This window comes from Protopterus annectens, chromosome 6.part0 (assembly GCF_019279795.1).
Source record: "Protopterus annectens isolate FY-2018-M chromosome 6.part0, PAN1.0, whole genome shotgun sequence".
Classification (NCBI taxonomy): domain Eukaryota; kingdom Metazoa; phylum Chordata; order Ceratodontiformes; family Protopteridae; genus Protopterus; species Protopterus annectens.
The window spans coordinates 697,858,310-697,876,122 of record NC_056737.1 but is presented as its reverse complement, the minus strand read 5'-3'; the positions used below and the strand labels follow the sequence as shown (position 1 = coordinate 697,876,122).

The window sequence follows — 17,813 nt, the reverse complement described above, 5'->3', positions numbered from 1 at the left end:
GAAAAAGGCAGTGTGGTTTGTAGTGTAAGAAACCAGTGGAAGACTAGCAAGCGAAACCATTCTATCAGAAGCCATAGGTGTATTTAGAAGAGGTTTACTTTAGTATTCTGTGCAAGTTAAAATGAGTCGGAAATTAGAAACTGTGAAGATATGTTACAAAAATGTGTGTAAGAGAGAGACACATGAATAGTAATGATCTGAAGTAGTTAACTTAATTTGATCTTCAACCTGTGGGTATTCGGATCTATATCGGATCTGAGCCGGCAACATTACAAGCATCTGCTCTGAGCTCCAGGCTCCTCCCCCTTACCCATAATACACCACTATCTACTGCCTTCCCCCAGACTTCATTTGCTGCTTCATGCATCAGCATCGTGATCTCTGCAGCTCTGAGCTTTCAGTGGTGTACTGTAAATGCTTTTTGGGGTTGTTATAGTGAGTTTTTCACTGAGTTTCCTTTTTCCTCCCCCCTACGCTAGTTCGTCTGTTTTCAAAAAAAAAAGTGAGGTAGTTTTGTGTAGTTCCTTCCCTTCCTTAGTGTGTGCGTAGTCAAGCTAGTTTGTTTTATTGGTGACTGGGTGTGGTCTTTTTTTGCTTTGCTGTGATGTCTGATCAGCCTAAACCCACCTTTAAAAAATGCACAGTGTGGCCATAAGCTTTCACCAGTGGGTGGCCACACTGCGTGTTTGCTTGGGCGTTTCACATTGGTCCGTCCAATGCAGCATTTGTGCAGAGTTCAATCCTAGGGCCCTTGGAGACAAAGGCCAAACTCATGGCGAAAGGCCTGCTTCCAGTGTCTGCCTTGAGTCGTCAACGGCTTCGGCTTCTTCTACTGCAGCTCCTGCCCAGACCCCCCCCCCCCCAGGCTGGGACTCACCCTCCCGCTAGACCTGCTGAAGTGGATGTTATCAAAGGGAGAGAGAAAAACAAAAAGGACAGACAAAAGGATTCAGAGAGGGAGAGACCAGGAGAAGAAAGGGGATAGGCCCCGTAAGAGGTGGTCTGCTCGGGAGGCCTTCTCTAGCCCACCTTCTAAAGTTTTGATACCTGTTTCTGCTCAGCTCTACTCCCCCAGATTTTTCCCAGAGTCTAGGTCTTCTTCCAGATCCTCCCAGCGACCAGCCAGATCAGTTTGTTGCTTCCTCTCGCTTGACTCTTGAGTCTTTCAGAAATGGACATGGACAGGATGATGAGATTCATTCGGACCCAAATCCAGATGGGAGTCTTTCCAGGCCCCTCTCCCTCTAGAGGGGGGACCTCTATGCCTTTTTCACCCAATTTCTCCTTCTCCAATCCGGTCTTTGGTTTCGGGGTACATGGATCCGAGGATCTAGAGCTGGGGATTTGGCACCGATGGTTCCACCAACCTGAACTCCGACGATTACCTTGAGTTCCTCAGATCCGACTAGCTCTGATCCTAGCAGATCTCAGTGCCGAGGACTGGGAGTCTGACCTGAGGGGGATGGATGTGTCTTCAGCTCCGTCCTTGTCGGATTCAGGCCGTTTCTTCGGAGCTCTGGCTACCCTAGCCTCGGCCCCGATCCTCACGATGGACCCGGGGAGAGCTTCCTCCTTGAGCTCTAAGGAGGTACTTTCTCCCATGGCATTCGACATGGTGGAGAGGGTTCTCTTCCCAAGGATCGAGACCCCAGCCTATTCCCTTGGATTCCTTCCAGACTCCCTCGGACTTGGTTGCGACTCCCTTCATCTTGTCTCAGGCACAGCCCATCCAGTTCCTCTGGAGGAACTCCCCGCTACTCACAAGCCCTCTTAGTTCCACTGAGGAGGGGCATCGTAAGCACACTTGCAAAAGGGGGGCACTTGAACTCCCCTGAGTCCCTTACTGAGGACACTGATTTAGATGGAGAAGGTTCCCCTAGGTCACCTCCCGATGATGTCTCTTGGAGACATCCTGGAGATCCTCCGCCAGAGGGGAGGTTGGTCAGCCCCAAAACCTTCTACGGATGAATCAGTTCTCCTGGAGGCTTTCGGCATGGGCCCATGTACTTCCTGGGTGTCCCCGCCGGCGGATCCTTTAGTGGATCTTATCACCACGCGGGCATGGAAGGAGCCTGACACCGTAGAGCCGATACCAAAGCGCCCAGTCAAAATTCTCTCTCCACCGTCTGACAGACCGGCATGGTTTAAAGGATCCCCTGTGGATGATATGGTGGTTGCAGCAGCCACCAAGAGGGAACTTGGCTCAAGAGAGTTCCTCGGTCCACCCTCCGAATAAGGAATCCAGACTGTGGATCAGTTTGGGAAGAGAGTGTATTCTTCAGTAACATTCTCCATCCGAGCGCTGAATTACTTGGCGCACGTCATACGACTACAGCAGAACCTAGTCACGGAGTTAGCGGAGTTGCCCCCAGAGTCTTTGTCACAGGAGGACAGGTGTCTGTTCTCCACGAAGATGTCTACTCTGAAGTCGGTGTCTGAACATGTCCATGTGCCTCCTTTCTCATGCTAACGAAGGAGCAGCTAGGGCGGCTGTGACTGGTGTTGCTATGAGGCGACACACTTGGCTCAGACTGCGTCAGTTTGTGGACCCCTTCAAGGTGTCTTTTACGAATGCTCCCTTCGATGATTCTTCTTTCTCACTCTGGAAAAGGGTGTCATGGACGGTCTTCCCAAAGAGAGATGGGAAGACCTTGACTGCTGTCAGAATCCAATTCTCTAACCCCTAAAGATCCTTGTCCCGGAATCAGAGGGCAAAAGAAGATGTGGTTCCAGAAATCTCAGTTTTCCTGGGACTCTCCGGAAAACTCGTCCCCTAGAGGCAGAGGGGGACATGACAGATGCCGGCCCAGAGGCAGAGGGGGGTCTGAGGAACTTTGGGTCTAGGGAGTCCTTCTCTGACAGTTCCGTGCAGCAGCCCTGAGGGGTTGCCAGACTGTCCTACTCTGGAGGCAGTCTAGGGAAGATTATCATTGCACCTGACTGCATGGGAGTCCATGACTGCAGATTGTTGGGTGCTTCAAATAATATTCAGAGGTTACACCATTCCATTTGTTGCCCCTCCAATCCGACCAGTGCGCCTCCCAAATGTCCCACCCGCTCAAAGGGAGACGGCAGCGCTAGACGTTTCCAAGCTGCTTCATAAATGAGCCATCAAATGCCCCCCCCATTCAGTCCGGGTTAGACATTTACTCCAGGTTCTTTTTAGTGCCAAAAAAGACTGGGGACCTCAGACCCATTTTGGACCCGTCAGCTTTAAACCTGTCTGTCGCCAAACAGAAATTCCAGATGGTCACCTTGCAGTCCATTCTACCTTATCTTCGAGAATGCGACTGGATGTGCTCGATAGGTCTCCAAGACTCTTACTACCGTATCAAGATACACAGAAGCTCCAGGAGATTCCTTTGCTTCCGGCTGGGAGCCAGTCGTTTCCAGTTCCCCCTACCTTTCGGTCTCACCACAGACCCCAGGGTGTTCACCAAGGTAATGGCAGTAGTAGCAGCTCACCTGAGGCTTCAGGGGATTCAGGTATTCCCTTACCTAGATGATTGGCTCCTCGCTGCTTCCGTCAAGCGTTGTCTTTGCCAAGTCAGAGACTTCTTCCTACATGTTGCAACCTCGTTGGGGATTACGGTTAACGTTCCCAAGTCTCTCTTGAATCTTGTACAGATCTTGGACTTTATCTGGGCACGGCTGGACACCCTTCAATTGAAAGTCTTCTTGGCTCCAGACAGGGTCCAGAGTCTAAGGGCTCATGTATCACTGATTCTTGGCCCCAGGTTGCCGACAGCGGCAGATGTTCTCAGAGCATTGGGCTCTATGGCTGCCACAGTTTCTATCCTCCCCTGCACACGTCTTCACATGTGTGTTCTACAGTGGACTCTAGCCGTACAGTGGTCTTGGCTGGATCTCCCCATGGAGTACCCAATTCATATCAGCAAAGCCTGCAAGGTGTTACTTCTCTGGTGGGTCCAGTCTCCGGAGATTGTAGCGGGACGCCCCTTTGTTCCATCCACAGCCCAAGCCGCAGTGACCATGGATGCCTCCCAGCTAGGGTGGAGGGGGGGGCATTATCTGGGGAAGACTGTCAAAGGCACGTGGTCCCAGACCGAGGCCAGATTGCACATCAATGTACTGGAGATAAGAGCAGTGCTTTTAGTGTTGCAGGCCTTCCATACTATTCTTCCTCTGGGAACTATTGCAATTCAATCAGACGTCTTTTGTCTGTTACATCAACAAACAAGGAGGAACCAGATCTTTACCCTCTGTGTCACGAGACCATGAGAGTGGGAGTGTGCGATCTCCACCAGTCGGTTTCTGATTGCAACGCACATCCTGGGATGCTCCAACATTTTAGCGGACAAATTGAGTTGGGCTATTCTGATGCCATATGAGTGGTCTCTGAAGCAGTCTGTAGTGGAGGAAATCTTCCTTGCGTGGAGTCAGCCTTGCTGCGATCTCTTCGCATCTCCTTCCAACGCGAAGTGCAGTGAGTTCTTCAATCTGATTTCCTCACCAGGGGAACCCCCAGAGTTGCACTAGTCCATGCCTGGCCTCCCAGGCTTCTGTATGCTTATCCCCCATTACCACTCATTCCGAAGTTTCTTCAGAAGGCTTGTCGACTGGGGTGCAAGATGATCCTCACTGCCCTGTTCTGGTCTCGTCAGGTTTGGTTCCCCTTCCTGTGGTCTCATGTTCTAGTGCCTCCTTGGATTCTAGATCCCTGCCCGGATTTCATTTCTCATCCTTCGGGTATCTGTCCGCCCAGCCTGGACAGCCTCAAGCTGACGACGTGGTTGCTCTAGTTCCCTTAATTGCTAGGACTCCCGGTCTTTCGTCTTCAGTAAAAACTATACTGATGGCGGTTCATAAGTCTTCCACCAGGAAGATTTAAGGCAGTAAATGGAAACTATTTTCTATCTGGGCATCTTAGAGAAAGTTGGAGCCTTTTACGGCCCCTGCATTCACGGTACTGGATTTTTTAGCCAGCATTTTTCAACAAGGGGACAGTTCTTCCACTGTGAAAGTGCAACTGGCAGCTATTTCAAATTTTCATGGCAAGAACATGAATGCCCTGGCCTCTTCCAGATTGTGTAAGGCCTTTCTTAAAGGCGGTTTTCTTTTACGCCCTCCCAGTTAAGAACACTGTTCCTCCTTGGGACCTTACTTTGATTCTTCAGGCCTTGGTTGCTCCCCCCTTTGAACCTGCAGCTTCAGCGGATTTAAAGTTTCTGTCCTGGAAGATGGCCTTCCTAGTGGCTTTTACTTTGGCTAGGAGGGTTTCTGAGCTTCAGGCCTTTGTCTGCTGTGCCCCCTTACTTTGATCTTCCAGAAGGATAGGGTTTCTCTCCGTACAAACCCTTCTTTCTTACCAAAAGTGGCATCTGAATCAAACATTAATCAAACAATTAATCTGCTGTTTTTCTTTCCAAGTTTTCAGAACAATTTATTTATTTATTTTATTTTACATTTGTTGACCGGGCTAGTCCAGCTGGATTTGTGTCCATTTTCAGTGGAGGCCCGAGGAGAAAAGCTCCAAGGTTACAAACAAGATAATAAACATAACACATTTTACAAAGGCAATAAGCAAGAATGCAGTGATTTTAGTACAGGTAATACGAGTGTAAAAATAAGACAAGTAAAACACCTAAGTAAAAGGAAGGCATTAGCTGCTTTCTGTACAAAGTTAGGTGTTATAAAGTTCAATATATAATACATAGTTGTTAAACCAAGAAATATTTTTTTTTTTTTTTTTTTTTAACTATAGAGCTATTAAGTTATTCGTAGTCAGGTAGAAAAATTGTAGTGATGGCTAGAGAGTTATAATAGTGGATAGATGGAAGTAGTTAGTCAGGATTGGTACAAGAGCATAGCCAGAATTTGTTCAGATGTATTAGGAGTTGTTTCTTGAAGAGTGAAAGAGTGGCTAGAGAGGAGATGTGTGAGGGAAGATTATTCCATATTTTACCAACTGAGTTGGAGAATAGGTGATTCCCTGCAGAGTTAGTAGTTTTAGTAGTGTTAACTTGTAGCTTCTCTGAAGAACGAAGTTGTTTCAGGTTATTATAGGGAGTTAGGAGGCTGCTAAGAGCAGGTGTTTGTGATGGTTGATATAGGATTTTGTGTGCTATTAGGAGTTGTTGATAGATAAGCTTATTAGGAAGTTCTAGCCAGTGTAAATGTTTTAAATTTATACAGTGGTGTAACAAAGGTGAATACAAACTGCATTTACTAGATGTTTATAGACAACTTTGTTTTTATTTGCACAGAACAAATCCCTTCCATAAGTCTGACCAGTTGTTTGTGTCCTTTTCTAAGTCTTTTTTTGGGTAAGGCCTTCTCCAAAGTTTCTTTAGCTAGATGTATTACGCTGTGTATTTTGCAGATTTACAAAGACAAAGGATGGTCTCCACCTGGTCCGATTAAAGCTCAATCTACCAGAATATGGTGAGGTCTGCTGCTTTCTGGTTTTGGGTGTCATTGGATGACATTTGTGCGGCAGCAGCTTGGGCTAAGTCGCATATTCATTTCTCATAAGTTGGATTTAATCTCTAGAGGGCGAGCATCCTTCAGCTCTGTGGTGCTCCGGAATACCCTTCCATGAGGGCCTCCCAGGGGCTTGAGTAGCTGGGGACTTTGTCCCACAGGTTGAAGATAAAATGAAGTTAAGTACTTCAGATGAAGTTATGTACTCACCATAACGTTTCATCTCAGTAGTTAACTTCATTTTTCTTCAACTGTCCCACCCTCCTTCCTCCGAACCTTCTCATGTTATGGTTCCTTTCTAGTTTGAGTTGCTGGTTAGTTTGGATTGCAGCAAACTCGATCTGAGGGAAGGCGGTAAATGGTGTGTTATGGGTAAGGGGTAGGAACTTGGAGCTCTGAGCAGATGCTTGTAAGGTTGCCGGCTCGGATCCGATATGAATCCGAATACCCACAGACCTGAAGAAAAATGAAGTATAACTACTCGGATGGTACATAACTTATTTTTAATGAGAAATCATTTCCACCTTGTACAAAGTTGAGTTATAAGCAAGAGAGAAAGTATTTATTTAATACATTTTGTATAATCTTTACTAGAAAAGGGAATGTTTGAAAGATACAGCTATGTAAATGGAAAGAAGTGTGTTCAGAAGAGTTTGCATGTTGAACAGAAAAATGAAAATGAGCAGTCTTGGGCTACTGTTCTTGTGAAAATGTTAGATGCAGTTAAATCTGAAAATACTTGAGGGGTCTGAAGCAATGTTTCAAGAATGCAAATAACACTTGTAAATAAGTGCAAAGAATTTATAAGCAGACTGTATATTAAGACATGGGTGCAGAGTTCTAGTTTGACTCGATGCCTTTCAAGCAGTGGATTTTGAGGTACTTGGGAGATGCATGTGTGTGTACATGTGTGCATGTTTATGAATGTATGTAATTGTATATGTGTGTGTGTGTGTGTGTGTATATATATATATATATATATATATATATATATATATGTATGTGTGTGTGTGTGTATATATATATATATATATATATGTATATGTGTGTGTGTGTATATATATATATATATATATATATGTATATGTGTGTGTGTGTGTGTGTATATGTATATGTATGTGTGTGTGTGTGTATATATATATATATATATATATATATATATATATATATATATATATATGTGTGTATATATATATATATATATATATATATATATATATGTGTGTGTATATATATATATATATATATATATATATGTGTGTATGTATATTTATATATATATATATATATATTTATATATATATATATATATATGTATATATATGTATATATATATATATATATATATATATATATCAAATATACATACACACACACACAATCCAGTGTTTAACTTAATCAGGCCACTGGGAGGAGCCTTTTTGTCAGTGTTTTGTGTGTTTTGTATACATGTATAAAAAAAAAAAAAAAAAAATTTTAGATTTTTTTTTCCTTCAAATTCTTGTACATAAAGACTGTTCCCATGTTTTCTATTGTTTGGATTTTGAGAAGCTAGGAATAGTGAAGCAAGTTTAAAGTCTAAAACCAATATGTGCAGGTCTACACGTTCAGTTAGAGACTTGTCTGTGCAGAGCTATAGCAGTTGTCCTGCACGATGGATTTATTTGTAGGCCTGGCAGATTTGCCAAGAGAATTTTTGTGTCTTTCGGCTTTTCCCGGTTAGGGGTCGCCACAGCGGAACTCCGGTTATACAAATAAAACCAGATGCTGTAACAGTGATAGAAGCTGCGAAGAAAGTGGCTGGCACAAGATCTATGAAGTAAAATGGAAAATAATTTTGTGCTAATGAAATGCACGTCACAAGAAGAAATTAAGTAAATGGAATGGTTGAGTACTGTGGCCACGAATATGAAAGGCAAGATTTGCATTTATATTCATCTTGAAAGATCTGAATTGATTATGGGAGAGCATTATCCATTGCTTTCATTTTATGAAATGGTCTGAAGAATGGTAAAAGCTAAGATGTTTTCAGTACTGTCTTGAGGTTAAAACAAGCACCAAATTGTATACATTTTAATATGATAGAAAAGTGTTTCTTGCGCGTTTAGAATTTCATCAGCACCAGTAGAATTCTAGTGCGCTACTGAGCAAGTAATTGAAACATGGAAGTATTGTGATATGATGAATGTGCAGGGATCAGACACAGAATAGGGCGAGAGTGATAGCTGCTGAATAGATTGAGGCAGCTCAACTTGAAGTTAAACGGGAGCAAATATATAGTGTGCCAAGTCTGAATGTATGAGTTGTATTTTTAATACCAGAGGCAGAAGCCTTATGTAAAAAGCCCCCGTTAGTGTGATTAGTAAAGCCAGTAGACAGGCGGGCTGCAGTACAGGGGGTTTTATGACTGATGCAGTATCTTGCAAAGTTTGTCTGTAGCATGACTGAGGTTATTATGCATTTAAGGAAGTCGTCCCACCAATATGAGTCTTGGAATAGAAGTATGAAAAGGAAATTAGTTTATATGCTCCAGCTAGTTACAAATGTTGTAACTTTAAAAATGTGGTGATGCGAATAAATCCGTTGTGTTTCAAGAATATATGAAGAAATTCTAGTAAGAAGAGCAGCCACACGTGACTGAACCACTATTTTCACAAGAAAATGGACTGTAAAAAAGCAAATGTTGAGAGAGGGGAGCTCCTTGAGCTGCATTTCCAAGTGTGGCCGTAGTAAACTAAAATCTTTCTCAAAAGTTCAAATGTCCAGTGTAAACAGTCCTGTTACATTTCCTAGGTATGGAAGACCGTTGAAGAAACTAGATGCATGTATGTTTGAAAAAGTTAAATGATTGTAAGGATTAGAAATATGTGCTTAATTGTTTGAATATGTTCTGAAGCTTTGTTTTGGTGCACATATCCCCTTAGAATTTAATTTTAAAGTGGCCCATGTAAATTACACTGCATGTGTGCATGTAATGCAAACACCCATGTATTTTTAGTGTATGGAGTATGTAGTTGATGCTAACGAGCTTGCTACATCAGTTTGCATGTTGTGTAGTATACAGTATGAGTGTGGAAATCTTCAGTGTGTCATATTTACTGGCCAATCAGATGCTGCCCTTCCAAAAGGATATTTACTGGCAAAATTTGGTTTATTAGTATGGCTTGAAGTGCTCGTGTGGTGAATTTTCCAAGCAGTCATCGGTAACAAAATGTATTTCATACTGCACTGCCGTACAGGATGCCAGATCACTGTATATATTAACTTGTAAAAAAAAAAAAAAAGTCTAAGGTGCCAATATTTCAAAAGTTGTATACCTGTATAGTATAGTCTGTTCTCTTAAGGTAATCTCATTTATTCTGAGAGCTCTTTATACTTGGCTGTGAACCTGAAAGAGTTTATGGTGCTTTTATTTAAGTACTAGGCTAGTTGCCCTTGTAGGCCATTTTAAGCCTAGCCAGTTTGTTTGTTTTGATTAACTTATCCCATTTGTTTAGAGACTGGCCTTCCCCATCCCATGGTCAATAAATTACCCCAGTGAGAATAACTTGGGATCATAGCATGTGAGGGGAACCCATGCATGGGATAAAGCAATCAAGAGCTGCTCATTAGTAATACGGGGGCAGTCCTGAGGTAAACGGTTTCCCATCCATAGAGCCAAGCTGTGCTTAAATGTGGACAGGGATGAACTTTGTTCCATGTTGATGGGGCATTTGTTCCAGAGCAGAGGTATGCTCTGTAAGATGACTGTCCATCCAAACCATTGTGTTGATGTCACAGAATACATTTAGATCCCTAGACTGAGTATTTCTGATTATCATTTGACTTGCTGATATGCAGTAAATCTGTTCAGTATTTGGATGAATGATGTCTTGTATGCTAGATACAGGTCACCTCTTAGCAGTTTGTAGTACACTGAGTATAGTGACAGGGTTTTGAGTTGGATATGCTTAGGCCTTGTATCCTGTTAATAAGGTATCTCTGGGTATTCCAGTTGTTGCATGTGTCTGGATGCAAAAGTGGGCGTTGTATTCAATGATTGGCCTAATGAGGGCTGAGTAAGGGGGTAGCAGTGGCATCCTGGATGTAAGCAGTCTTGTTTATAAGCTGTGCAATATAGGACTACAGTGGACACGTGCTAGTCAAAAGTTGGGTATTATTTCTGTATATATCTTGCTTCTATGTACTGTTACAGAGGATTGCTGGGTAAACTCTGCATTTCAAAATGGAGCTTGGATGAGTTGTGACATAAAATGCTTGTGTGACAGGCCATGAGATGTTAGAGTAAGCTTGCTTGCTTCACCATTAGTGAATAAAGTCTCTAACTGAATTCTGGCTTTTCTTGTTTAGAGTGCATCTGAATCATCACAGATCTTGTTAGGAATATGTAGAAGGAAATTGCTCTGTAGTACAGTGGGATAAAGCACGCATTGTAACTTCAGCAGTGTTCAAATAGTGAAAGCTTAATGCCAAAGGTCTTGGCAAGGTCTAGGTAAGATCATATGGCCTTTATCCATGGCCTTAATACACCTTTCAAAGAATTCTAACAGGCTGAGTAGGTGTGATCTGCTGATTACAAACACAAACTGATATAGCTGAACAAACGATGACAGGCGACCTTGTATCATTGTATATAATACACTCCAAAGCCTTGCAAGTAATACTGGTAATACTAATTGGCCTGTAATTCCCAGGGTTGGTAGAGGGAACACCTTTTATGCAAGGGCACTATAACTGCCATTTTCCACTCATGTAGGAGAGATTCTGGTTGAAATTTTGATGTAAGGTTTTTACCAACTGGACTTTCACTTCTGAAGACATCTAGGGATATAGTCAGAACCCTTGGGATTTAATTTTGGAAAATGTCAGAGGAACTTTGCCCAGTTGATCTTGGGGTGGAGGTGCCCAGTAACGTGGAATGCAGGGGAGAGACAGGGTGGGTGGAGTGAAGTTGGAAGTCTCATCTTGTCTGCAAGAATATTAGCAATGTCTTTGGGTCAGAGAAGGAGGTGCCATTTGGGAAGTTCAGTACAAAATTATTTCTAATCTTTCTGATGTAGCTGAAGAAAGCCTTATGGTTTTCTTTTGATAACCTGGATGAAAGATGGTGTAGATGAAGTACTAAGAAAAAATTCTATGGCATGGTTAGAGCAACCTCTGTCTAACCACACTTTTACTGTCTTTCGGTCAGTACACAGGCTTAGAACATAGAATGAAACTATTAAACTGATAAGCCACACAGTCACGGCCAAAACTGGTTTAATAAACATAATAAAATGTATGAATACACAAACAAGGTACTAAGCGCTTTCACCCTTCAAAAACTAGGGCATCATCAGAGTACTGAAAATGTAATGGCATATCCACCCCTTATATACATAATTACAAATTGGTTAATTGATGAATAAAATAAAGGGCGATAAACCCTTCAAATACATCAAAAACATATAAAAAAAATATTGTTGTGTTGTGCATGTATTAAGAATCAATATACGCAATTCCATAAAGTTATATTGTATATAAATGGTAGTAAAGAATTTAAAAAAAAATTTTTTTTGGTCAGTACAGTTTGATTACATTACTTCCGTTGTTATGTAGCTGTGGAGTTTGTTTTTAATGTGTTGCTTTCTGCTTTTAAACTGAATAAATGTTGCACAAGATGAGTTAACAGATTTTGCCTTTCTTATCGAAGGTGTTCAGATTGCTGGGAAAAGAGCTGTTGTACTTGGACGTAGCAAGATTGTGGGTGCTCCCATGCATGACCTACTACTTTGGAATCATGCTACAGTAACTACATGCCATTCGAAGACGGTCAACATAGCTGAAGAGGTAAGGGCAAACTGTCATACAATGTCCATACTAAGACTTCCTCCAAAAGGTTTGAAACTAGAGAGGTAGGTGGATATGTTTATAATTCAAGTTTGCCTCTGATCATATTTTCTGATTAAGTCAGAGTCCACGGGATTAACCCAAATACCTTGCCAATAAAATGTTTTAATTTTTTCATTACCACATTTTTTAACTTGTTTTAAATTTAATAAGGTCTGCTTATGTATTTATTTTTTATTTATTTATTTTACATTTGTTGACTGGGCTGGTCTAACTGGAATACAATTCCATTTTCAGTAGAGGCCCAGGGAGAAAAGCTCCAACACAAACACAATATATACAGTAAAAGTTGTCACAATTCAGAGAAGTATAATAATAGTTATTGGTTATTGTATGGGCCATTGTACATGGTAATGAGTATAGTGGCACTAGTGGAAGATTTTACGTAATTTATGGGGGACTGAAGGCTGAGATGGAGTCTGTTTTCTTTTTTTTTAAATCTGTCGTTATTGGATTATTGTAATATTGGTTGCACACTGAACAGTTTGAGATCTCTCATTCAGTTTGCACTAATGTTCATGGCCATTGCAATTCATCAAAGTCGCCAGTTCTGTGGCACTGGGGATAAAGCTGACTGTGGTGTAGACAATCCAGGTTATGAGTATCAGTTCAGGCTTCCGTGGGAGCTGACTGAGGAGGATAGGAGTGAGTTCTTTCTAACTACTTGGGTGGCATCTAGCAGGAGCACTGGGCATTTTGCCAGCAGAACACTTGCCTTGGGAGTATGTACTATCATTGTACAAGATATACAGACAGGAGGATTCATCATGCAAAGGCACAGTCCTCATGGTATTGGTGTGATACTGAACTTGCAGAACTGATGAAGGGGGATGTTCGAAATAGGAGAGGATAGGCCACCCCACCAGCAAGTAAGGACTGCTGTGTACCTTCCAACGCACAGCTGGGGTCAAAAGGTCAAACAGACCAACAAATCAGTAAAAACTAAAAGAAATATCTAGCCAAGCCATAGTTTCCACCAAGACTAAAGAATGTTTGAGGATATAGAAATACGACTTTGATCAAGTACAAAGGAAATATAGAAATAAGTGTTGCATTACTGCAGCAAGAGAATTTAACAGGACTTAGAGGAACTCACAACAATAAGTACAAATTTAACACAGACAAGCCAAACAGTAAAAACTAAAAAAAAAATATTGCCAAGCCAGAGTTCCCACTGTATGATTCCTTAAATCTCTTGTATTAAGACACATGGGACACATGCAAATGACTCTTTCAGAACATCAGGTGTTTCAGCTGTACGTCAGTTCTGAATGCCCATGACTTTTCTTTTTAAGTCTGTTGTGGGCAAATTCAGGCGAATAAAGCCAAACTCTACTAGCTGTAGACATGCATGTTTCAGCCTTCTTATGGCTTCATTAGCACAGCATAAGTGGGCTGTTTGGCTAACCTTTAGAAACAGAGTTTTGTTGTACCCAGTTGATGTCCATAACCATTAGGGTGTGTGTAAAATATCGCAACCAACAAACCAAAACAGAAAAGTCATGAGCATTCAGAACTGCCATATAGCTGAAATACATTATGTCCAGAAAAGGGTCATTTGCATATATCCCATGTGCCTCTAATACAAGAGTTTTAAGGAATCATACAGTGGGAACTCTGGCTTGGCAATATTTTTTTTTTTAGTTTTTGCTGTTTGGCTTGTCTGTGTTAAATTTGTACTCATTGTTGTGAGTTCCTCTAAGTCCTGTTAAATTCTCTTGCTGCAGTAATGCAACACTTATTTCTATATTTCCTTTGTACTTGATCAAAGTCGTATTTATATATCCTCAAACATTCTTTAGTCTTGGTGATAACCTGTATAAAAACTTATATGCTGTGCAGTCATTTGTGTTCTGTTTCCATCAACAGCTTTGTCATATATATTCTTGAAACTTTACAGATTAACAGCTCTTGTTCCACCGTTTGAGCGTATTTTCTCTAATGTACCATAAAGGCTTTGGAACCAGAATTGTCTGGCTTATCTTGCATGATCAGTGCAGCAGTACCATACTAGTTGGCGTAATTATTGTGATGTTAATTGACTTGTTGACATCAGAATACCTCAATATAGATGGTTTGGTTGTTGACAGTTTAAGCACTTTTTTATCGTGTTCCAAAGAATAAAAACATTTCTCGTCTTATTTTGATTGCCTTAATAGCAAACTCACAACCATCAAATTCAGAATATACTTCAAAATGCAGCTTCATCTCAAGCAATTTCGCAAGCTTGTTTTTCCTTGCAGAGGCACATGCACTTTTGTTCTGTGTGCTTTTTCAATCCTTCATCTCAAAGTCCTACTATTAATTTTATTCTGCTTGATTATTCTGCCTTACCCTTTTCATTAATGTCAGTGTCGTATCTTGCTGCTGCCTTTTGCTCCGGTGCTATTATGTTATCAGTTGTAGTAACAAACACCTTCACACTCCTGCTCTGTGCAGCAGCTTTGTGAAAGATGTCAGATATTAATGAAATACTGATTAAAAACCAAAGAAAAGCTCTAGAAATCTGCACTTTCCTGTTAAGTGAATGAAAAGCAAAAGCTTAGAACTTCTCTCAAGTGTTGATTGCTAAAATCCATGGTTTGCAGCAGATGCAAAAGTTTACTTTTGGCATGGCAGACATCACTTCAGTTGTATGAAACAGTAATGCTTTCTTTTTTATAACTGTTTGTGGATCTCTACAGATGTACATTTTATATGGCTTTATGGCAGTAGCCTTTGCTAACGACCCATTCAGTATACTGCATTTCTCAGTCACACTGACTTTCTTTATGCAGCTTAATTCCTTCTGTAACACGTGAAAGAAAACAAAAGCTGGATAAACGCCTGGTATACACCTCAAGCTAAAAAAATGAAAAGACCAATGGTTAGACCACAGCTGAAGATAAAAATGGAATAATCCACGTCAGGAAATAAATCACTTGCAGCTTCACAGTAGTGCCCTTTAAAAACAAAAGTTGTAACTGAGATGTAGTAGTCAAGGTAGGAAACAGTTCACTTGCAGTTTCACACCACTTTATTAAACAAGAGTAAGCGCTTTCGCGATCTAAGTCAGCTGATCGCTTCTTCAGACTCATAAAAACAGTTAAAACATTGGTATTTAAAATATGGTTCAACCAATGAAAACACATATAGAACTATGACATAGACTCATTAAAATTGCATACATCAGTACATTAATTTGCCTTATATTCTGTTTAAGATGAAATAAAATATACATATAACAGACACATTTTATGTAATAATCCATATTACTTAATGTTTTAGTGGTCTGGATTTTAAAAAAGGTTTCAAGGAAACAGCATTGTTCAATCCAGGAGACCTATCTGCCTGAAGTAGTAAAATCCATCTTTGTTCTGCTTCCTCTACCTTATTCCTTGTATCACCTCCCCTCTTACTTTTATTTATTATTTCTAAAACCATGAAATTAAAAATATGTTTCCTATCTTCTTCTTCCACATGTTTTGTTAGAGCACTTGTGTCTTTTTTATTTCTTATATCTCTAAGGTGTTCAATGATACGTTCCTTTAGACACCTATTGGTTTTGCCTATATAAAAGGCATGACAGACAGTGCAGAAGCTGAAATAAACCAAATTTTGTGTTCTGCAGTCAGCATAAAAATCTATATCCATTATAAATCCTAGTGTAGGATGTTTATATGTAGATTTATTATATAAATAGTCACATGCTGTACAATTTCTGCAAGGAAAAGTCCCCTGCCTATCAGATAGGATCATTCTTTCATTGTTTCTGGATTTATAACAGAGTTGCCTTTTTAAGGACCTCTTATTTCTAAAAGAAAAGCTGGGTCTGTCTTCTAACAATTCTCTCAAGTCAGGATCCGACAATAAAACATTCCAATTCTTCTCAAAAATATTACAGAACCTTCTGATGTCACTTGAATAAGTTATAGGGAATCTAACTTTAAAATCATGACCTTCCTTGCTTTTAATATCTTCTATAGTATTTGAGAAGAGCGGTTTACATCTCCCATCCCTATTTTCAATGGTATATTTAGAGCTTTCATTTATGTCTTTCTTACTATAACCTCTGTTTAAGAAGTCTTTCTCTAATATAGTCATTGTCTTCACAAAGCCTTCATCTGTATTATGTAAGCGGCTTATTCTCGTATATTGTCCTATCACTACATTTTTGTGTACAAATGTTGGATGCATACTAGTCTTATGTAAGATACTATTTCTCCATGTAGATTTTCTTTACATCCCTGTTGTAAGTTCATCTAACGCTGTCTTCTTAACCAAAACATGTAGGAACTCAATAGAGTCCCTGGAATGTTGACTAGTGAATCTTAAAAATTCAGTGGTGCTGTAAGTACTCCACCATCTCTTGCAACTCTTCACAAGTACCATCCCATAACAGGAAGACGTCATCTACAAAACGTATATACCATACAATTTTGCCAGCATATTTATTGCTAGCACTTAATACATGATCTTTTTCCCCATGCAGCTAATGCTAAGTTGGCGTAGCTGTTAGCACAAGCCGTGCCCATTGCTACACCAACTTTCTGTAGATAAAACTTGTCATTGAATATAAAGACATTATTTTCTAGGACAATATCAAGCAACTCACATGTCAAATTAATCTTAGCGCTTTGAAAAACTTGTTTCAAGGTCAGAATATCACGTATTTTCTCAATACCCCATTTATTCGGTATCACTGTGAACAGTGAAGTGACATCCATTGTCACAAACATATAATTTCTATTAATATTCCTGGTAGTCTTATATAACAGTCACAGAAATGCCTTTGTATCCCTTAGTATAGTCTCACAAGATTTTAGGACTATTTGTAAATTTTGTTCAATAAAAACTGAGATGGCTTCTGTGGCCCATCCTTTACTGGATACAATAGGTCTCATAGGGGGCTGTGTGATGTCTTTGTGAATTTTAGGTAGAACATAAATAATGGGTATAGTTGTATGTTCTATCTGAAAGTAGTCAAACAATTCCTCTGATACATAATTAGTAATCAATAAGTCAAAAATATATACAGATATCCTGTCAGTTATACCTTGTACTTGTCTCTCATTTAATTCAACATAAGTATCTATATCATTCAAAAGTTCCATCATTTTCTTGCAATAAAAAACCTTATCCATTACTACTACACTGCCCCCCTTGTCAGCGGACCTAATTTCAATGATGTGAGAATCCACAGTGCTTCAGTTTCTGATTTACTCAAGTTATAAAATCTAGGTGGAAGATTTTTAGCATGCATCTCTCTAATTTCATGCTCACACACTTTAGTGAAAGTTTCAACTGTGGGATGTATCTTGGGTACAAAGGCACTAGGTTTTTTAAACATATTATCAAATACATTTTTTTAAACATGGTTTTAAGTGTTAGGTTACGAGAAAATAACTTCAGCTCTTTTAATAAATCAGTTAATACTGTTTTCTGTGCTGGAATAAAGTTCAGGCCTCCATTTAACAACAAGGCTTGTGCATCAGTTAAAG

General features: G+C 40.3%; 1 protein-coding gene across 1 annotated transcript in view; it reads left to right on the top strand.

The window, feature by feature from the left end:
* MTHFD1 (methylenetetrahydrofolate dehydrogenase, cyclohydrolase and formyltetrahydrofolate synthetase 1) overlaps positions 1–17,813 on the top strand; it is a gene marked incomplete in the record, with an annotated part of 1,466,165 nt that overhangs the window by 364,053 nt on the left and 1,084,299 nt on the right. The window contains 1 exon segment of the mRNA XM_044074387.1: positions 12,137–12,273. Coding sequence (XP_043930322.1) covers positions 12,137–12,273 — 137 coding nt within the window.